This window comes from Typopeltis vanoorti, chromosome 22 (genome assembly GCF_054136105.1).
Source record: "Typopeltis vanoorti isolate ZY-2024b chromosome 22, IOZ_Tvanoo_1.0, whole genome shotgun sequence".
NCBI classification, from domain to species: domain Eukaryota; kingdom Metazoa; phylum Arthropoda; class Arachnida; order Uropygi; family Thelyphonidae; genus Typopeltis; species Typopeltis vanoorti.
The window spans coordinates 96,197,346-96,221,626 of record NC_143570.1 but is presented as its reverse complement, the minus strand read 5'-3'; the positions used below and the strand labels follow the sequence as shown (position 1 = coordinate 96,221,626).

The following is a 24,281-nucleotide window of genomic DNA, read 5'->3' as shown; positions in this document are numbered from 1 at the left end:
ATGTTTAGGACCTCCCTCGATTAGTCTAAGGACTCCTTGAGTTGCCCGTAATAATAATAATATCTTGTCCTGCCCACCTCCACCTATAACATACACTTTCAAAACTATTGGTGCCATTTCTTTCCAAATTTTTCCTTCTTTGCAATCCTGGGATTACCATTCCATTCCATTCCACCTTCCTCTCATGTTATGCCCAGTGGCTTCTCATGGCCAAGTAACTTGCTTCTTGCATAAGCGATTACTGCTTGGATCACAAGAAAGTAGATACATTTAAATATAAACCTTTTTTTTTTAAATTACAGATAAATTTGTAAAATTTAGAATGACTTTTGTGGTTTTGCATTTTGTTCAACTACTCTGTAACAGCAAAATTAATATTAATGACCTGAAATTACAAAATTTTATTCTTTGGGTTTGTTAAAACATCGAGAGAAATGATAAATCACATGTCAAATTAATATCACCAAATTGCACTTGAAAAGTTTTTAAATTTTTATATAGATCTATGATTTCCTGCAGATTCTTGTAATTAACTTTAAATATTTTCAGATAGCCTTTTTCATGAATAGGAGATCTCTTTACACAATTTGTTGAACTAGTGTTGAACTGGACTTTCTTTTTTGCAAACCTCTCCAACGATTCTGTACCTCTTTAAAAAGTACATTCCATAAATCATAGATGGTTATCAGTGACATTCCCAACCAGATTCCACTATATCCTCCAATATAGCTAAGTAATTCAACACTCTGAAAGTAACAAAATAGCAATGTAAAACATCAAAATTTTACATTAAAATCACTATGATTAAAACTACTATACTGAAATGAAAACTTTATTAAATAATTAAATTACTTTAATTAATTTAATAAAATAAAATTAAATAATTTTATAAAATTTTTTGAACAAAAAATATACACTGAATAAAATTTTTATGAATTTTTAATGAGTGTATTAAAAAAATGTTTATACAATTTAATTCAGTATGCTTTAGCTGAATTTTAAACCAAATATTGGTATTTAGTGCCTTTGGCCAAATCCTGCTTCAGTGCACCCCCTAAGAAATAGTTAATGTTAAGTTCGGTGCATTTGTGTTTTTCTTATCTTTAGAGTGGTTATTTATGTTTTGAAAGGAGTTCAAGGGCTCATCGAGTGAGGGCACACCGCTCTACAAACTCTTTGTCGCTACCACTTAATTCACCAACTACACCAAACCAAACTGCCACTACCATCATCATCTACATACATTTCCATCTACTGCCCACCACCACTAGTATTTTTTGTCTGTAAATTGCATGTGTTCCCATGGGTGATATGTCTATATACGGGAGAAAAAAACCTTGCTACTTCAGTATGAGATCGGCAAACTCATGTTCAGATAATAATAATAATTTAAAAGAGCCCCATGTAATGATTCCTCTTATCACAGCAAGAATCGAATTTAGGCCTTTTCCCATCAGAGGGAGCAACATATCATCGTTCTTCCAACTGAGCTACAGAGACACTACTTTTTATTTTTTTAAATTCTTTCTTTAGAGTAATTTTTTTCATGTTTTATGTTTCAATGATTTTTTTGTTTATTAATATTTACTGAATATCTTTCAATATAACTTTTTGGAAAATAATTGAAAAAGTAAATTTGCAATCCATAGGTACCAGTTCATTTACCTCTCAAGTATGAAATCAACATAAATAAATAATATACAAAGTCCATCAAAAAATGTATACACACTTCAGCAAAAGAAAAACCTGTATAAAAATTGTAATACTAAATTTATACAGACATCAAGGGATGAATACAAGTTACCTTTGACTTCTACAATTACACGAGGTGCTCAAAGTGGTTACCATTAGCATCCAAACACTTATTATTATGGCGAACTGCTGCTTGGGCAATGTTGGTCAAAGTGTCCAGTGGGATTGCTGTGCATGCCATTTCAATTTCTTTCGAAAGGGCCACCAGTGTAGCTGGTTTTTTCTACGATACACTACATCCTTTAGAGTCCCCATAGGTAAAACTTCAAGGATGTTAAACCAGGAGAATGCGAGGGAAACTCAATTGCACCTCTTCGTCCTATCCATTGTCCCTGCAAACTCTCATCAAGGTAAGCTCTCGCATCTCGGTGGTAGTGCACTACCTTGTTGGAAGAGAAATTGATCATTCCCATAAAGTGCATGAATGGCAGGTAAAATGGATGTGCGTAGCATGGCTAGGCACACTTGACCAGTAACAATACCTTCAAAGAAGAACGGTCCTATTAAACCCCTAGATGACAATAGACATTGAGCCCCGGTAAATTGACTGCCTTGTTCACATCAACACCCAGATTTTCTGGAGCTCAGTAAACACAATTATGCCAATTCACAGTTTCCCTAAGCTTAAATTGTGCTTCATCAGACCAAACCATCTTCCTCACAAACTCCTCATCCTCATCTATCATGTGTTGAAACCACTCACAATACTACATTCTTTGATCGGGATCATCTTCATTCATTGCATGTAATAATTTTGGGATGTAAACTTTCCATTTAGCTGCTTTAAAAATGTGTCATATGTTTACACTGCTAACTCCTGTCTCACATGCACATTGTGTGGTAGACTTCTGTGTGTAAACTGTTTACACTTGCATGTAAACTGTTTCAACACCACAGCCGAGGAAGCAGGAGTTGTTGCTGTGTGAGGCCTCCCAGATCTTTCCTTCTGCACGTCACACTTGGCACTATGGATCTCAAAACTTATCACAAATACGTGCAATTGTCAGGTGTGTTGGAGGTTGTGTTGCAAACTCATGTCTCCATTGTTGTTGAACTTCAACAACATTCTCAAATTTGAAATACCACTTTAAAATGGTCTTGTGTTCCTCGAATGACAATTGTGCCTCAGCCATTTTGTTTGACTGTCCTACTGGTCACATGTTGATGTTAGTATTCATGTGAGTAACGACATCTTTTGAGAGAACATCATACACATTGCTACCATAATTCGATCCAAATTTGAAAAAAGTCCATAGATGACATGTTAAAGTGTGTATACATTTTTTTGATGAAGTCTGTATATATAATAAAAGCTAGTCTCATACTAATGACACAATTTCCAGGGATTCCTTCCAGTTATGTATTGAAAAATGTCATGTACACGATGCCTATAAAACTCCCTTTAATAACTTATATGTTCTATTATATCCCTTTTTTTTTGTCAATTGAAATTAGACTATGTAACCTGCCAACCTGTCTCTCCTCACAGAGGTAGTCTATAGACCTGTCTTGGTTACTTGCTTGTGGATCCCCTCCACCATTTCATTATTCTCAAGGAATCTTTGTGAAATACAGGGTGATCAAAATTAAAGTATTCATGTTTAAGGCATTGTGGAGTACCATCCAGTGATCCAAAAGCTGCAAAACTTTTGGATCACTGGATGGCAGTAAAACAGTAATACATTATGTGTCATGTGGAAATGATATTTGAGAAAAAAAGTAGTTACAAAAGTCACCACCAGGTGGCATTGTAAATATCAAATGCATGGGATTTGCATATCGTGCAACCTAACAGTTGACAGGATGGTTTAAAAAAGATGGACACAGGATTTTTCCCTTCATTCTATTGTTAATACTATGCATAGTAATGGCATTGACCTTGCCCCTTGCTCATGAAGCTGTACTACCTAAACAATTGCATCAGCAATTGAGGTAGCATTGCATGAGGAATAGAAGAATATTCCTGCTGTTGCAATGTATCAGAAATTGGTTGAAAGTATGCCCTTAAGGGCAGTTGCTGTCAGTCAGAACAAAGTTGGTCCAATTTGGTACTAGACATGTCATTAAATGCTTTGTGACCCTAACTAGGTGTTCAAATACTTTTGTCAACATAATGTGTATATACACAGCATGATCAAAATGAAAGTATTCCTGTTTAAAGCCTTGTGGAGCACCATCCAGTTAACCAAAAGCTGCAAAACTTTGCAGAAATATACTGTATATCACGTACAAGCAACATCTGAAAAACAAAACGAAAAAAAAAAAAAAAAAAAGAGATGCAGTTCCAAAATTCACTTCAAGGGGCATTGTAAAGAACCCAATGCATGGAAATTGCATATCATGCAACTTGACAGATACCAGGAAGGTTTAAAAAGAATTTTTGTTTCATTTTGGTTGTTAATACTGTCCAGAGTGATGGCACTAACCTTGTCCTAACGTGCGTTGCTTGTGAAGGTGTACTACCTAAACAATTGCAATGCTGAAATCTGCAAATTTTGTAACTGAACGAATGGCAATGAGGTCCACTATTTCCATATGCTCTGCAACAAATGATTAGTCATTCTGAAGAAATGAGATTGTTGGGATTAGACCTAGCAGAGGGGTGGCAAACCAATCAGTTCACAACATACAGATCAAGATGCTCAAGACATACATATGTGATCTACACAACTGTCTGGAAAATTCTATGGAAGATTCTGCATTTCAATGAATTCAAGATAACCCTGACACAGGATTTGTTCCTGCATGACTTGGAAAGTTGACTGATATTCGTGTGAATGATTTTGTGGGGAGAAGAGGCTCACTTTCACCTGAATGGAGCTGTGAATACCCTACACAAAACCTGCATGCATGCACACCAACAAATTCCTTTGCATTCACTCAAAGTTAATGTCTGGTGTGGGTTTACAGCTTTGTTTCTTTGAGAACATTTGTCAGTCAGGTTCTGTGACCTGTTCAGTTGCAGCTGAGAGGTATCGCAATATGATAAACATAGTTGTTGGAAGATTTTCACTTGGTTATATTATAAATTAAAGATACTGAGAAATTATATACTTGGTTTAATTCTTTATCAAAGTGCAAGCAAACAAATTTGCACCTGAACTATTTTCAGGATTGGGGCAACTCATATATAGAGGCTAATGACTTCATATCACTTCCCTTGTTCTGAAGAAATGTGGATAAAGGATTTGAAATTAGGTAGGGAAGGGACACTATCCAGACTGGTTTTGATCTTTATTGAGATCTCATCAGCAGGAGCCAGATCCAGAGGTGCTACTATGGTTAAAGTAATGCAGAAGTCATATTTTCATATATGAGTAGCCAAAAGGTTTACACCTTATTATTGAAATACTCTGGATTAGAGATAGTCGTCGGAAGTTTTTCCACTTGGTTATAATATAAATTAAAGATATCAAGAAATTATATACTTGGTTTAATCCTTTATCCAACTTGGATAAAGGATTAAACCAAGTATATTAAACCAAGTGTAAGCAAACAAAGTTTGTGGCTGAACTATTTTCAGGATACTCATATATGAAAATATGACTTCTGCATTACTTTAACCTTAGTATCACCTCTGAATCTGGCTTCCACTGATGAGACCTCAATAAAGGTCGAAACCGATTTTGGTAGTGACCCTTCCCATAATGCATAGCTTTATACATACCTTTAAGGATATGTGCTTTGCATTATGGGATACTAAGGCAAGTGATGTGAAGTCTTTAGCTTCTATATACGAGTAGCTCCAGTCCTGAAAGTTCAGGTGCAAACTTTGCTTATATGTGGATAAAGGATTAAATCAAGTATATAATTTCTTAGTATTTTTAATTTATAATATGATAAACAATTTTCTTGTGCCACAGCAGTGCCTGTGCATGATTCAGTCATTTTCATGCAGGATGGGGTCCCCCTCCACATATTGGTCGATCCATACAGGAGGTTCTTCGAAAACATTTCACAGGAGCCAGAGTGATCAGCCAGGCATGGCTTGGCTGTCTTGCTTACCCCTGGGAATTTCTCAAAGACAAGGTTTATCAGGATCATCCTGAGAACTTGCCAGCACTGAAAGACAGCATAAAGTAGCATGCACACAACATCAGTCCTGAGCAGCTACATTCTGCCACTGAACATACTGTGCAAAGGATGCAGTTTGTGGCATACCAGGAAGGGTAGCACATTGAACAATACAGCCTGTGAATGCATAATAGAAATGAATAAAAACGTGTTATTTATGCTTATCTTGCTTTTCTCTTTGACACACACAGATACATCTACATTTGGTGCATCATACAGTATCCCCAGTGGTGAATTTTGGACTACTCTTTTTTTTTTCTCTCAGATATAGCTTCTGCATGATGCACAATGTATTGACTGAAAAGTTTCACAGCATTTGGATCACAGGATGGCAACTCCACAAGGCGCTAAATATTTTAATTTTAATCACCTTGTAGTTCAAATATGGTCATATCAAAGCATTATAAAGTGAGATAATATTTTTTTTATCTTGGCATGTCAGTGTGTTCTTTAAATTTCAGGTAATTCGATGTGTTCTTTTGGTGATTTTGCAATATGCCCTCTAAACTTAAACTCCCTACCAAAATTATCATCCAAAAATACCTAGCCTCATCTGGTTTTTATAGTCCAGTTTTGTCAGTGTAGTACACAGCATATAATCATTTCATTCTGGAATAACCTTACACTTTGCAACATTATTATTATTATTACATGACACCTCCAAGGAGTGTAAAGATTCATCGAGGGAGGGTATCTACTCTACTACTCTCCGTCTCCAACACTTAATCCACCAACTATACAAACACCATCTACTTCTAGTGTTTTTTTGTCCGTAAATTGCACATGTTTTCAAGGTTGATTTGTCTATATGCGGGATAAAAACCCTAGTTTCCAGGAGAAAAAATTAAAGTGGAACTTAACTGCAAATTACATTTTGTGTAATTTGTTATTCAGAATGCTTTGTTACAATTTCTGGAAAAGGTATATGTGAAACTACAAGGCCTGTGATTATGAAAAGTTTATAAAACAGCTTGGAGCTATACCCTGAATGGGTAGTTAAGCTGGATAAATGCTGTTTGGGCACTGATAAAGAGATAATTATTATTGCACCCTCCACGGAGACTCATCGTGAAAGGTTCGTTCAACTGACAACAGATTTATCATACCAAATCTTAAAATCCTTAACACTCCTTGCATTAACAACACATTCTGGTAATGCATTCCATTCATTGACAATTCTCCATGTAAAACATTTACTCCTCACACCCTCTACACCACACTTACAGAACTTGCAGGGATGAGTTTCTACTATCTTTCCCCTCTTGCCCTCTACTCTTTTTGTAAACTCAGCTGGATTAATCTGAGAAAGATTAGGGGCATGAACATATGTCATCAATGGCAATATCATATTAAAAACAAGGATATTAAGAAAGAATTTGGCATTGTCAGCATCCAGGAATGTGTTAGCAGAACTACACTCAGGTGGTATGGTCACTTAAACAAAATGGAAGAGGAAATATTAGCAAAACAAGTGTTCTCTGCTAGGTTGGCAGGAAAAAGATCCAGAGGAAAACAAAGATATAGGTGGATTGATATGGTAAGAAGTGCCTTAGATGATAGAAATATAAGATCTGATAATGTTGGAGTCTTGACAGGTCACAGACTGATTTGGAAGAAAATTGTAGATAGGAAGTTAGTAATGATGTAAATTTTTCATGTAGTACTATCATATACTGTACACCCCTTGAGGGTACATGACAGGAATTTAATGATGACGATGATGATGAATTAATCTGATAAAATCCTATCACTAACTTAAATGTCTATATTATGTCACCTGTTTTCCTCCTATCTACCAAACTCTGCAATCCACATTTTTTCAATCCCTCTCCATAACGAGCAATCCACAGTATTGATATTGTCTCAGTCACTTGCCTCTGGACCTTCTCTAAGGTCTTAACATCACACTAAAAACCAGATGATCAGATTTGAGGACAATAGTCCAAGTGTGGTCTGACCAGTGCTTTATAGTTTCACAACCACATCCTTATCCCTACATGGTAGTGTACTTCTTATATTAGCAGCACTACTTTGTGCAGCTTTAGCAACACTAGCAACATGCCCTCTAAACTTCAGACTACTGTCAACCATTGCTCCCAAATCTTAAATCTCATCCACTTCCTGCAGTATGGCACCACTGATATAGTACACAGCCTTATATTTCTGCACTCCAAAATGCAACACCTTGCACTTATTGATATTAAAACTACAATCCCACTCTTTTGTCAAAGTAAAAAGCCTATTCAAATCTTCCTGAAGGGATTCAGCATCAGCAGTGCTACTTATAATTCTTCCCAACTTTGCATCATCGGCAAACAATTGAAGATCCCAGTCAATTCACGTGATATATCGTTTACAAACAAGTTAAACAGCAGGGCCCAAGAACAGAACCCTGGGGGAATGCCACTGATTACCCTCCTTTTTTGAAAGATTGCTCCATCATACACAACTTGCTGGTACTGTTCAGAGAACCAATCTCTGATCCATCTAACTGATATACTATCAACTCCCATCCTCTACAGTTTGTACACCAACTTATTATGTGGTAATCTATCAAACGGTTTTGCAAAGTTCATGAATATCACTGTATATGATTCTCCCTTATCTAATACAGCTGTTATCCAATCATAAAATGCAAATAAATTGCTAAAACAGGACCTACCCTTTAAAAATTCATGCTAACCATCATAAAGAATGCTATGTTCATCAACTCAATCCTGTATTCTATTATTAGCCAATCTCTCAAACAGATTGGTCTATAATTGGAAACTTCTGTTTTAAAACCACTTGTCAAGTGCTATATTTTGCCTTCTTTCCACTCCTTAGGAACCCTACCCACTGCAAGACTAATTAAATAACCGAGTCAAGGGCATAGTCAACTGTGGTGCACATTCCTTAAAACTTTGAGTCCTATTAATGTAAATATACATCGATCTCACATGAAATTCATTATTAGACTGGCATGTAGTTAAATTTGAACCTTCAGCTTCATTATCCATGAGGACGGTTTATATTAGTACATTGTAACGCCTGCCCATCGGTTGCATCATGTACGATTGCACATGTACATGTTTATATTACATCTCGCCATCATAACTCTGGCTGCTCTAATATAAACAATATAAGGGATTTATGACTCTCTTCTTGTGACCTGAGAGATCAGTTTGAATTTTTCTGTCACCATGGACAGACCAGGACCTGGTGGTGATGCCAAAGTAGGGGTGTAAAACGGTTCTTGAGTGAATGCAAATTAGAACAAATGCTCGAGGAAATACTCAATAATGAAGGATCTGAATTAGATGATTGGGCAGACAGTGATCCAGAACAAGAGGAAGCAGATCTCCCTACAAATGTGAGCTCCGAGTCAAGCAACAGTGACACAGAACTTCGAATGAGGAGTGACCATATTCGAGGCCGTTCAGCGAGTCCTGTTTGCGGTCGCACGCAAGGTCGAGGCATTTCAAAAACTGAATGTCCTAATTCAATGATTTGCCACTTGACTTTTGTGGCCAGTAGTGGATAATTATAGTAATGTGCACCCCTATGTAAAATGATATTTTCATCATAATGATAACATGCATAAATTTTATTTATAATTTTCATTATTTATGTAACATCTAAGCAATATTTTGACTACTTAAGAAGTAAATAAATATAAGTAGAAACTAATAAAAAATTAACTTTTTTTTTCTTTCAAAAACCTTGATTTCTTGCAATCTGTTTCTGGAGTCCACACCACATGTATAACTAAAATTTTTGTTCCAATTAATTGTCAAAGATGCTAAGTAAAAGCCAAAAAATAATTATTTAGATATTCCATAGAAACACTACACAGCAATTTTTTAAATAGAGAAATTTAAAAAATTTCTCTATTTAAAAAATTGCTGTGTAGTGTTTCTATATAAAAATGGTCAGGACACAGAGTTCTTTAAGTCCGAGTAGGTCTAGGACTCAAAGTGTTATGAAGTGTTTATGTGGTGATATGTCATCCATTCCCACAGCCTTATTGACATCTAAACCCAACTAACACCTGATACACCTCTGATTCTTTGACTTCCAAATTTCCTAATACATGCTCACTTCTATATATTGCACCATATCATTTAGCCCAGTATGATATATGCTGACAAAGTGCTTGTTCAATAATTCAACTATATCCTTTATAACAGTTATTCTATTGTATTGACTATTCACCAGTGTCAATAATTATGACCAATGTCATAATTATTCTTTCTCTTGCTTGCTGTATAGTGAAGAATTCCCTTGAGTTAGCCTTTGCCTGACCAGCCAATCTTTTCTCATACTTCAAATTTTCTTTTGTTACCAAACTGCATCACCTTTCTAGCCAACACTTTATACTCTTCATGGATCCGATCACCACCAACTGTCTTGTATATCCTGCATAGCATTTTCTTTTCCAGCACAGCTTGCTTGATTTCACCGTTCATCCATTTCATTTCATACTGTATTTATTTACTTAACCCTTAGTTCCAGTTATACATTGCTTGTGTCAGATACTGCCTTTTGAGTTTCCATGCACTTTCAACATCTTTTTCACTCAGCTTCCTGATGGCTCTACTGTCTCATCGCCCACAGAAAAAGCCAATCTTCTGGCCTCATACTTTGCTTCAAATGCATGCATAACTGACAATGGTAAATGTCCCCCAACTATACCAGACACCTAACATACAATGCCCCCTATATCCTTTTGCTAGGATGAAATCAGAAAAATACTATCCCGATTAGACACAAAAAAGTCTCCTGGCCCCGATGGCATTCTCCAATTGTTCTGAAAAATTGTGCTCCAGAACTGACCCCTATCCTATGTCACCTGCATATACTTTCCTACTCCACTGGAATCTATCCCTCAAACTGGAAATTGGCCTATATTCAGCCCATTCCCAAGAAGGGTGACAAGTCACTGCCATTCAATTACTGCCCTATCTTGCTTACCTCAGTGCTGTCAAAGGTAATGTCAAAAATCATCAATTCCCACCTCCTACACTATCTTGAAGACACTCACCAAATAAATGACTGCCAGTATGGATTCCGCCACTGCCGATCAACAGGAGATCTACTCACATACATCACCCATCTCTGGACAAATGCTATGGAGAGGTTTGGCAAATCTCAAGTGGTTACACTAGATATCTCCAAAGCCTTTGACCGGGTCTGGCACAAAGGCCTACTAGGCAAACTACCATCATTCGGTCTGACCCAGGACTTCTGTAGGTGGATTGCCAGTTTTCTGTCTGGACACACACACACACTGTGTGTAATGGTGGATGGCTCCCTATCCTCGCACCACTCAATTAATGCTGGGGTCCCACAATGTTCTGTCCTCTCACCAACCCTGTTCCTGCTGTACATCAACAACCTACTGCAATTGACCACCAACCCAATACACAGTTTTACAGATGACAGCACACTACACTCCTCGCTTGCATTCGATAAGCCTTACCCTACACAACTCACCTCATCCTACAGAACAACCACCACCACCCTCAACTCTGATCTCCAAGCCATCCTACAATGGGGTTTGGATAACCTCATAAATTTCAACGCCAGCAAAACCCAGTTCTGTACTATTTCCCATAAAAAAGAACAACTTTTTCCTAGTATCCTTTTCTACGATACCCAAATTTCCAGATAGCCTGAGATCTCACTCCTTGGAATCACACTCACATCAAACCTCTCCTGGCACAAACATATCTCAAACATTGCATCCTCAGCTTCAAAAAAACTAGAATTTCTCTTCCGCTCAAGACGTTACTTCACCCCCGAACAGCTACTAACATTATACAAGTCACAAATCCGCCCAACTATTGAATACCGTTCCACACATATGGGGTGGGGCCCCTAAAAGCTCTCTCAAAATGCTCGACTCAATACAGAGGAGGGCAATTAGACTTATCAATGATCCATCCCTTACCAACTCTCTCCCCCACTTTCACACAGACGTTTGGTCTCTGCAGTAAGTATATTCTACAAATATTGGGAAATGCTCATCCGAAATAACATCAATAATCCCCCTGCTCAGTACTAAGCTCATTGGAACACATGCAGCTGCTGCACAACATCCCTTCACAGTACACCTAGAAACAAACAGAACAAATTTCTTTTCCTCTTCCTTCATCCCTGCAACTGCTGCACTGTGGAACAGTCTCCCACCTGCTGTGTCTCCCAACAAATACAATTTAAAGTCATTCAAATCAAATGTAAACAAATTCCTCCTTTACCAACCCACCACCCATACAAGATGCTAATGTACTATAAGTGACCAATCAACCTCCTGTGTATAGGTCCAACATAAAAAAAAATAGAAAAAAGCTCATCTACCAAACTTACTAAATCTAACTGACTAGACAGTTTCCTATAATCGCCTGCTTTATACTTCCAACATATATCCATTTTTGGCAGTAACCTTTTCATGTTTCATCATTTCCCAAACAAGTACCTCATGATCACTCTCACCAACAAGAAGCAGTGTCAATATCTAACAAAAACTACATCTTGTGAAATTATCACCAATTCAAAAGATTAAAGCCTTAGTTGCTTCAGTCACATGCTGCTTAAGATATTTATCTCTCAGAAATTTAACAAACTCACTCTCGTTGTTCCCATACACTCTCTCCTCCTTCCCTTCTATATTCCTGTAATTAAAGTCTCCCATCATGATCACCTTATTACATGCCCAACCAATTCGCCTAAACATTTCACAATGAGTATTCTCTACATTCCCTGGACTACAACAGTATCCTATCAGATATACTAGCCTGTTAATTTCAACTTCATATCACATAGATTCAAACTTTGTGTGTGCACTATCAACTTCCACACTTTGTGGACACAATTCTTCTGCAATCATTAACAGCACTTTCCCTTTTCTTCTGACCTTCCTATCCTTTTGGAAAATTATATATCCTTCTATTTCTATTCCAGACATCACATCCTCCTCAGGCAACCAAGTTTCACTTATTCCAATTATCGTTGGGCATACTGAGTCAAACAATGAAATAAACTCAGCTCTCTTATTTCTAGTAACCTACCATTTGCATAAAAACATAACTATCCTTGTGTCTGAAGCTATTCTACCAGGATAAATATACTCTATTCCAGCTGTTATATCACCTCTATTTACGGTCTGACCACTCTTGTATCCATGATCCTGACTTTGATTTCCATTCCTACCTGTCTCATCCTCACCTTTATGCACGTCATCACCTTGTGCTGCTGCAACCACATCTTCAACCTCATATCCATCTTCCTCCTGTTGTCCAATCCATTTAGTTGTGCTATCCTTGATTGCTAACCTGCAAAGAGAGATATAGGCAAGGTGGAATATCTCGGGAATGAGATCAGAAGTACGAAAAACGAGATTAGGCAAATGGAAGAGATGAGTGCAAGGCGAATCAGAGTAAGAGTGAGAGAGAGTTATGGGAATGAAAGAAAAGGAGAGAATAGAAATAGAAGACAGGGAATGAGAGAGTTATGAGAATGATAGAAGAGAAGAGAATGGAAATAGTAGAAGAGAGGGAATGAGAGAGAGTTATGGTAATGATAGAGAAGGAGAGAATGGAAACAGTAGGAGAGAGGGAATGAATAGAATGTGAGGGAGTGCTGTAACCAGGCATAGCGTTGCACAGAGAGAAAGTGTTAGAGGAGAGAGAGAGAGAGAGAGAGAGTGAGGGATACAGGTCAGCAATCAAGGAACAGAGTGGTAAGAGGTGTAACGTATAGAGACTTGATGATCTATGGTGCGCAAGATATGATTCGAGAGAAGTGTTTGCCTGGAGGAATGATAGAAAGTGTGGCTATGGCAATTAAGTGGGGTGGCAAGAGATCTGAGATTCATGCTTGAGGTTGTACAAAAGAAAATGAAAAGAGGAAAAATAGTGTGTGTGTTTCCCAGGTATGATAATAATGAGCTGAGCAGAAGAGCAGTAATAATGAATAGCATAATAGCCAGAAAGTGTCAGAAGAGAGAGGACTGGAATACATGGATGCTTGGAGGGCATTTGAGGACCGAAAGGAACTGTATATGAGATCACTTACATTTGAATGAGAAAGGATGTGGGTATCTGGAGAGATTACTGTTCTCTGAATGAGTCACTGTATCATCGCAGAGAAACTAGAATTACCAGGGTGGATGGCAGCAGGAATGGCCTTTTGTGAGAACAGGTGCAGGGGAGAAGAGGGAAATAGATCAGGTGAAAAATGACAGGGGTATAGCATTTTTTGGCAGGATAGGAAGGGAAAATACATTGTTGGAGAACTGCTTATAATAAGAGATGACTTATGTCCTCTAAGAGTGGAGGCTTTGGATGGCATTGAAAGCATATGGTGTGAGGTAGAGGAGGGCAAGACAGGATATTTAGTGGGGTGTTGCTACTAGCCAAGGAACACAGAGGGTGGAGAGGAGATGTTTAGGCAGTTGAGCTTGGCAAGTGCAAGAAGAGTGACTGTTATGGGAGATTTTAACTACAGCAGTATAAGATGGGAAGAGGAAATGCATGTAGTAATAAGGCAATAGAATTACTGAGGTACAAATGTCTTAGGCAACTTGTAATAGAGGGAACAGTTTTGGATAGTTCAAGAGTTTTGGATTTGGTCACAGCATCAGAAGAGCTGATAATAACTGAGATGACATCCCCCCCCCCCACACACACACACATGGTCACTCTCTCTCTCTCTCTCTCTCCAGTTGAAGAGAGAGTGACCATGTGGTTTTGACTTGGAAGATGAATAGGCATGCAGGAATATCAAAGAGAAAGGAACGTGGGTGATTATAATAGTTATAGATATCAACTTGGAGCAATTCCATGGAGAACGGAACTGGAAGGCTGGGATACCATTAGTGCTTGGAAAATTGTGAAGGAATATTTCTTAGCAGCATAATAAGCTGTATACCACAAGTGAAGAAGAGGATACAATTTGGTGTAAAGTGGATGACAAACAATATCAAACAGGAACTGCAGGTGAAAAAGAGGTTATGGAAGAGATACAAGGAGAGGGGTGGAGAGCAGATCCATGAAGAATATAAGACTCAGGCCAGGAGAGTGACACCACTTTGGTGTCCAGTAGGAGTAGAAATGATTAGGAAAATGAAATTGTGGGAATTTCATTTTCATGTAGAAATGATGGGAATAGAATGAATGTTGCAGAGGACATAGTGGAGTTGTTCAATGAATACTTTATAGGAGTATTTCATCCTAGAGAAGTAAGTTTTAATACTAGAGGGATAGGGCAGGTTTGAGGTTTAGAGGAGAGTGTGTTCCATGGATGTCAGTAAAGCTGCGGGACTGGATGGTATTTCAACATGGGTTTTGAGAGAATGTGCTAAAGAACTGACAGCTCTGTTGACCTGGCTTTTCAATGAAAGTCTGGCTATGGGAAAGATACCCAAGGAATGGAAGGAAGGTAAGATAGTGTCATTGCATAAGGGCGTTAGCAGACTGGAAGTGTTTAATTATAGGCCAATTTGTGTTTCATCAGTAGTTGTTATGATCTTGTAGAAATTAGTGAGGGACCATATATGGTGTTGAGCACATGAGGGTAATGTTATCTGTGAGGGTCAACATGGATTTGTTAAGGGGTGCTCTTACTTTAGTAATATGATTGCCTTTTATAATAAAGTGACAAGAGCAGTTGATGAGGGAAAGGCATATACTGCCATTTTTTGGGATTTTGCAATGACATTTGACAGAATGCCACATTATAAGCTGGTATTTAAGTTGTAGCACATGGGTTTGGATGTTGGGTTAGTCCAATGGGTTCAGGATTGGCTGTCTGATAGGCATCAGACAGTTGTGCATGGTGGGGCAATATCAAGCAGTCAGAAGGTTACAAGTGGGGTCCCACAGGGCTCAGGACTGGGACCTATACTGTTTAACTTGTATATCAATGACATTGTCAGTGGATTGCAGGGGGACATTCAGTTATTTGCTGATGATGTGAAGCTGGGAACGGTTATTAGTAATATTGCACATGTGGCAACCCTGCAAGAGGAATTGAATAATCTAGACAGATGGGCAAATTAATGGGCAAGTTAATGCCAATGATGTGAAGCTGGGAACAGTTATTAGTAATATTGCACATGTGGCAACCCTGCAAGAGGAATTGAATAAGCTAGACAGATGGGCAAATTAATGGAGGTATCAGTTTAATGCAGCAAAATGTAAAGGCTTAAAGTTTGGGATACATGAATGGGAGGCTGCATACTTAATTGGAGGAACTGTACTGGAGGAAGTAGGGAAGACAAGAGATCTGGGAGTGATAACTGAGAGAAACCTGAAATTCAGGGAATATATTGCAAAGGTTGTGAAAGTAAGGTAACCCAGAGGATTGCTGCAATACTGAGAAGGATGCTGACAGAGATAAAAGAGTTATTGTTTCATTGTATAAGACACTGATCAGACCACACTTAGACTATTGTTCTCAAATTTGATCCCCAAGATTTGAAGGGGATAAATTAACTTTTAAAAAGGTACAGATGTGGATAATAAAGATGGTTTCGGGACTGTACAATGTTAGTTATAAGGATAGGCTGAGAGAATGTGGACTGCGGAGTTTGGCAGATGTAAGAGGAGGGGTGATATGAGTGAGACTTTTAAACTGTTGAGAGGTAGTTATAGTGGGGAGTTCTTTCTCCGTTTATCAAGTTACAAATGGAAGCTGTGAGCAAGAGGGTGAGGAGCGGCTTCTTTGCATGGAGGGTGGTCGAACCATGGAAAGCATTGCCTGATAGCATGGCACAAGTAAGAACGGTCAATGAGTTGAAGAAGTGGCATGATTTATAGACTTTGTGATTCCTAAGAAGGACCTCCCATGAGAGTCCTTTGACTTCATGGAGGCATGAATAATAATAAAATTGGTAGCATAGCCAAGCGAAGAAACTTCTATCAACTATCTCTAATTCAGAGAATTTAAATAATAAGGTGTGATGCCTTTTGGCAATTCGTATATGGAATGACTTCTCCATTATTCCCACCTTAGTATCACCACCTCTTGGTCTGGCTCTCACTGATGACACCTTAATAAAGGTTGAAACCAGTCTGGGTAGTGACCCCTTCCCTTAATGCATATCATTATACATGTCTGCAAGGAGATGTGCTTTGCATTATGAGATACTAAGTTAAGTGATGAGAAGTTATACCACCTTTGCCACAAGTTGCCTGAAAATATTTCATCACTAACTTTGTTTACTTACACTTGGATAAAGGATTAAACCAAATATATAATTAATAATAATATTTGTTTCATTCTTCCACCAGGAAAGTATGTTTAGTGCACTTTATTAGTCATCACACCTTGAACGATCGAGTCCTCATAATGATATACGAGTATCCTTAGACTCCTTTTTCATAGTACTGTCTTCCTCCTTCTCATTCTCATCATCCAATCTGTTCTTTAAATGTTTAATATTCTCTTCCAGATGTTTCATTCCACTTTTCATTTTTACTAACTCTTGCCTAAGCTTTTGTACTATAGTCTCGACATTTTCTCCCATTTCTAATCGCTGTTATCTATCATGACACTTTTCACATATGTTAATGCTTTCCTTCTTCTGGTTTACCCAAACAATCCACAAATGCAAGAAAATTATTAATACTTCCAAAACAGAATTTGAACGGGCCAAAAGCAGGAAGCTTGCAGCCTGTCCAAATGGCAGCCGTGCCTTTTGGTCTCTTGCCAAGGTAATTGGCCATAACTTTTGCCCTACTCTATTCCCACCTCTATCATACCCAGATGGCTTAATAGTGAGCATTACCCATAGAAAAAGCTAATCTCCTGACATCACACCTTGTCTCCAATGCACACATAACAGACAATGGCAAAAGCCCCCCAGTCATTCCAACTGCCCAACATACAATGCCCCCTGTATCCTTTTCCCCCAAAAAAAGACATCACAAACCTGTTGTCTAAATTAGACACAAAAAAGTCTCCTGGCCCTGACGGCATTTCCCCCCAATTATCCTGAAGGTCTGTGCATCGGAACTGACACCTGTCCTATGTCACCTGTACACACTCTCTTCCTCCACTGGTATATATCCCAAAACCTGGAAACTGGCCTATATTCAACCCATTCCTAAAAAGGGTGACAAATCACTACCATCTAACTACTGCCCTATCTCACTCACTTCGGTCCTATCTAAAGTAATGGAGAAAATCATAAACTCTCAACTCCTAATCTACCTTGAAGGTACCCAGCTATTAAGCAACCACCAGTACGGATATCGTCAAAGCTGTTCAACAGGAGATCTACTCTCATACATCACCCATCACTGGACAAATGCCATGGAGAAATTCATTGAATCCCAAGTAGTTGCCCTTGATATCTCCAAAGCCTTTGACTGAGTCTGGCACAAAGGCTTACTAAGAAAACTCTCATCATTTGGACTGCCTCAGGACTTCTGCGGATGGATTGCCAGCTTCCTGTCTGGATGCACACTATGTGTGATGGTAGACGGCTCCCTATCCCCTCACCATCCAACAAATGCTGGGGTCCCACAAGGCTCAGTTCTCTCACCGACCTTCTTCCTTCTATATATCAATGACCTACTTCAGTTGACCTCTAACTTGGCTATGGCTGAGGAAGACCCTTCAGCTCCTCATGTCACCGACAGGAATCGAACCTAGACACTCCTTCCCAGGCATATGGTTGTGAAGCACACAGCCACTAGCATGCAGACAAAAACAAGCCCTGTCTTTCACAAACCCATGCTGACCATCATAAAGAACCTTATGTTCATCAACCCAATCCTGTGTTCTATTTCTAACCAATTTTTCCAACACTCTGATCATAACTGCAGATATACAGACCGATTTATAATTGGAAACCTCTGTTTTCAAACCATGCTTGTGGAAAGGTATTATTTTGCCTTTTTTCCACTCCTTAGGAACCTTCACCACTACAAGACTTTCATTAAATAACCAGGACAAGGGCATGGCTAACTCTTTTGCACATTCTTTAAAAATATGTGGTGATATGTCATCAATAGTCACAGCTTTATTGACATCTAACCCAAACAATATTTGATACACTCTGACTCTTTCACCTTTAATTCTCCTAATTCTTGCCTCCCTTCAGCATGTTGCAGAGCATCATTCACATCACTACGATATACACTGATGAAATGTTCATTACATAATTGCACTGGTTATAATTTGCTATGGTTACTCTGTTAGCATAACTATCCACCAGTATCAACCTGTCATAATTATTTTTCCTCTTGCTTTCCATATAGCAGAAAAATTCCCTTGGATTAGCTTTGACTTGACTGGTCAAAGCTAATCTCCTCTCATATTCGACTTTTTTTCTTTTTTAACCATGCATGTCACTTTTCTGGGATACAGTTTATGTTCTTCATGCATCTGTTCACTGCAGACTCCAAAACAACTTCTTTTGTAACACTGCTTACTTGATTTCACCATTCATCCATCTCACTCCTACTGTACTTATTCACTTAACTCTTGGTATGCAGTTATTCATTGCTTCTCTTAGATACTGCCTTATAATTTTCCACACACTATCACCATCTGTTCTACACAATTCATCAACCTAATGCATTGATGCTAGTTGACTAAGAAGTTTTTGATAATCATCCACTTTATAGTTCAACATACAAACCTTCTTGATAACTTTTCCTGTTTGACTACCTTCCAAACCAATACCTCATGATTACTTTCACCAATAGGTGGCAGTGTTGATACCTCATTCACAACTACACTCTGTGGTTGTGAATCACTACACCCTGTGGTTGTGAATCACTGAATTGTGAATACCGAATCTAACACTGATAAATCTCTTGTTGCTTCCATCACATGCTTTAGATAGTTATTCCACAGAATCTTAACAAATTCACTCTCCTTGTTACTATAAACTATCTCTTCTTTTCAATCTGCATTCCTATAATTAAAATCTTCCATTAGGATCATCTTCTTTTTACGTGCCCAACTAATTTGTCTAAACATTTCACAATCAAAAATTTCCACATTTGCTATTAGATATACTATTCTAATGATCTCAACTTCGCACCAAACAGCTTCAAAATCTTCACACGTACTACTATTTTCCCCTTTGACTCAAAGAACACCATTAACAATGCTCTCCCTCTTCTCTTCATCTTTCTATCTGTTTGAAAAATTCAGTATCCTACCATTTCAATTCTGCGCAATATATCATCCTCAGATAACCAAGTTTCACTTATGCCAATTATCTTTAGGCATACTGATTCAATCAATGTTACAAACTCAGCCCCTTTATTTCTAATATTCCATATATTAGTATACAAGCATAACAATTCTCCATTCTTTGAGGCCATCCCATTGCCACAATCACTCGTTAATGTTTTTTAATTTTTTTAATCATTATAAGTGGGCATGTTAGTTTTATGTTGGAAAGTATAAGAGTAATGAGGAAATTTTGAAGGAGTGGGTGAGGAGAGAGAAATCTGGGAGTGGTGGTGGACAAGGATTTTAAGTTCATGGGTTACATTGCACAAGTTCTGAAGTCATCAAATTGAATTTTGGCAATGATGCAGAGGACCATGACATGCAGAAAGAATAGGTTCATAGCTCCATTGTATAAGACATTGATTAGTCATGGATTATTGTGCACAGATAGTCATCTGGGTTTCCATAGTGATGAGGATACATTAGAAACTGTCAAGAACAGCCTGACTTGATTAAAGTGGTAACTGCTCTTTGGATTGTGAGCTATAAAGACAAATAGACAGAATGCAATTTGCAAAACCTCATGAATAGGAGTAAGAAGAGAAAGGATATGATTGAGCCATGTATGTTGTGAGGGGTTGTTTCCAGATTAATGTCAAGGAGATTTTTCATAGTTGAGAGAGGCATGAACAAAACAGGAGGCCATTTCTGGAAGCTGTATAAGGAAAGTATAAAGGCAGTGAGGAGCAGATTCTTTGAATGGAGAGAGGAAGGCATAGGAAATGCATTGATGACGGTGTGGTGAATGCAGAAACACTGAATGACAATTTGATGAGTTTTGTGTGGTGTATACCTTTCACAATTAAGTCTTTCATTTCCATGGCAGTCTGTGTTAATAATAATATTTTGTTCTTATGAGAATATGCCATCATTTATCAGTCCAGTGTCACTTATCAAGGAAATATATAAGTTATTATTATTATTATTGCAGCCTCCAAGGAGTCAGCAGACTCATCATGGTAGGGTCATTCAACTGACAATGTATTTAGCATACTGAATCTTAGAATCCATAATGCTAACTGCATTAACAACATATTCCAATAAAGTGTTTCATTCATCCACAATTCTTCATGTAAAAAATCTATTCCTCACACCCTTCTTCTGCAACTTCCAGAGACAGCCTCTGTTTCTTTCACACCTCTTTTTATCCCCTCTGTATTAATTTGATAAAATCCCATCACTAACTTAAACTTTAATATTTACTTCTTTAATCTAACTTAAGCTTAAATCTTAAATCTTTACACTCAAAACTACATATACAGCACTCACATGACCCACGATGGAATATGCCTCATCAATCTGGGCTCCAGCTTCTACTAGCCCCCCCCCCCCCCAAAAAAAAAAAAAAAACTTGACAGAGTACAATCGAAAGCAGGAAAAATTATTATAAGTGCAGTCTCATCCACAAATAATCTAAAAGCTCAATGAGAGTGTGGGCTTCACATATTAGAAGACAGAACACAACTCTCCACAGTTAAATTCACTAACAGAATCAGAAGCCAACAACAGGATCACATCTCACGCAGGACTTTCGATGCCTGGACAGGAAAATCTAGACTAAAAAGATCATCTGCTTTACAATAAGATCATGAAATTAGAAAACAGATCGACTTAGAGCACCTGTCTATTGAAATAAGCAAAGAGCCATTCTTTTGTTCAAAAAAGGATTTACAGCATGAAAATGCAAGAAAAGGACTTGACACTATACATCACTTAAATAATATAAACCATGTCATTGCGAATACTGACGGATCATCTGATGAAGCACTCAACCAAGGAGGATCAGGGGGTTTTTATAACACTACCTGGAGGCGAGGAAACATAAATCAAAACCACAGCTGGCAAAACAGCTTCAAACTTCACTTGTGAATTAACAGCCATACAAGCAGCTCTTAAGTTTTATCTCTCTAATTCAGTAATAAATATTACAGAAGGAATAACCATCTACAGTGACTCAAAATCTGCACTTGAGGCATTAATAAATGGAAAAACAAAACTCACACAGGAAATTTATGAAACAACTAACAACCTTAAATTTGAAAAATAAGAACTGTACACTGCAATGGATACCAGCCCATGTAAATATTGAACGCAATTAGAGAGCAGACAGACTAGCTAAAAAAGCAAGATACCTCAAAAATTACACCCACTATCACTAACATGCAAATTCTGTTCCAAAAATAAGATTGGTAAAACAAACTATCAAGAAGGAGAATGACAGCAAAATTAATGCAAATAGAGAAATATCCACAATCATCACCAGACTAAGGACAGTACATTCTAAGGCATGAAAATTCATCCAGATGGTACTAGAAGCTATGAAATATGCACAAACTGTCCAGGAGTCAAACTAACACCTGCCCATATCTATTCTTGTCTAGCAATTGCTGCTGCTCTACAGAAAATTGACAATAACCCTATAGAAAAGCTCTACTCCATCAAAGTTCAACAGATTGCCAAAGCAGTTCTACAGGCCCACAGTCATACCTAAAAGACTCAACAACAACTAACTTAAACATTTCTATTTTCCTTATCATTCTATCCACCAAACTATGTAATAAATATTCCTTTAATCTCTCTCCATAGACAGGTTAAAAGAATATGGATTAATCAGGACTCTAATGGAGCCTCTGTAGTTCAGTCAGTAGAGACGAAGCCCTTTGGTCAGAAAGACCTGGGTTCGATTCCTGTCACTGACATGAGAAACCTTCATCTCGTCTCTTTTGACTAAAGGTGAGTTAACCAATCTCATACAGAGATGGAGGATTTTTTCTCTCGGTTACTTTTGAGGGTTTTCATCCTCAGAAACGAGGATGAAATCCCACATAGCTTAATGTTTTTTTGTTTTTTTAACAACATTAGAGGGCTGGAAAATAGGACTTTAGATCTTTTGTCCATTATTGTATTGTTTCACTTACTCACTGTTGCATATACTAGCTGTGGTGTGCTCTGATGATGCTGATGAAATTCAGCTAAAAAATATAAAGAGTTAATAAAACATCTTTTGATAAAACTGTTTGATGTTGTCAATACCATTAAAAATAAGTCATGAATATTTACAACTGAATTAGTAAAGCTTTCCAGGTTTACTAATTCAGTTGTCTATTTCCATATTTAATTTACTATTTTCACTAAAAATTGTGCCTAAATAGCTGAAATGTTTTACTTGTTCTATAAGTTCACCATTCAGGACACAATTGATGTTTTCAATGTTTCTGGCTATTTTCATTGTCTTTGTCTTTTTATTGTTGATTTTCATATCAAATTAATTACAATAGTCATTCAATTTAGTCAGGGAATCTTGCAGACTTGTACTGATTTTAATATTAAATCAGGAGTGCACCCTTGTCACATTCCTGATTTAACATTAAACCATTTTCTGTACCTCCTTCAATTCTAACTGCTGACTTACAGCTTAAATATAGACTATATATTGCTCGATGATGGCCCATTTACACCATATAACTAACGTTTTGAAGTGCTTTCCTTTCGGCACCTTGTCATATGCCTTTTCCAGATATACATAACTTAAAATATAGATCCTTGTTATATTCCCAAAAATTCTCAACTATTTGCCTCAAAGAGAAAATCTGATTCAGACAATCTCTGTTGGGCCTGAATCCAGCTTGTTCTTCACTAAGCTTCCCTTTCACAAATTTTGTTAGCCATTTCTCAAGTATACTTACATAAATCTTACCAGGAACACTCAGTAGGAAAATACCTCTGTATTTCTCACATTCAGTTTTTATTTCCATTTTTATAGATGGAATTTTTAGTATGAGAGCTCTGCTCCAATCATCCGGAATTTGACCCTCTGATGAGACCTTTGGAATTACACAATACAGCCACTGCAAAACTTTTATATCTCTATATTTGAGCATTTCTGGCTGAATTTCATCAATTCTAGCTGCCTTTCCACATTTCGGAGTTTTCTACTATCATGTTGACACTTCTTGTTTCAATTAGCAGTCTTTCAAAAGAATTACTCTAGATATCAAGAATATCTTTATCTTCAGTTTTCATGTCACTTTTATCATATCTGATTTCTTTTACAGTACGTTTTCCTCCATTTCTAAGTTTTTTCAATAGCCTCCAGAATATTTTGCCACTTTCCTGATATTCATTTTCTATGTTCTCATGACTTCTGTTTAGCTAGTTTTACACAGTACAGTCATCCCTTGGCTTGCGTTGGGGTTCTGTTCCATCCGGCAGGACGTAAG

At 37.6% G+C, this 24,281-nt stretch overlaps 1 protein-coding gene across 2 annotated transcripts in view; it reads right to left on the bottom strand.

The window, feature by feature from the left end:
• Nucleotides 1-386: 386 nt before the first annotated feature.
• Nucleotides 387-24,281, bottom strand: part of LOC150094577 (epithelial sodium channel subunit gamma-like) — a 391,842-nt gene continuing 367,947 nt past the window's right edge. For both annotated transcript variants that reach the window (XM_090412252.1, XM_090412253.1), the window contains one exon: nucleotides 387-746. In XM_090412252.1, coding sequence (XP_090268378.1) covers nucleotides 579-746 — 168 coding nt within the window. In that variant the 3' untranslated portion in view covers nucleotides 387-578. The remainder of the gene's footprint in view (nucleotides 747-24,281) is intronic.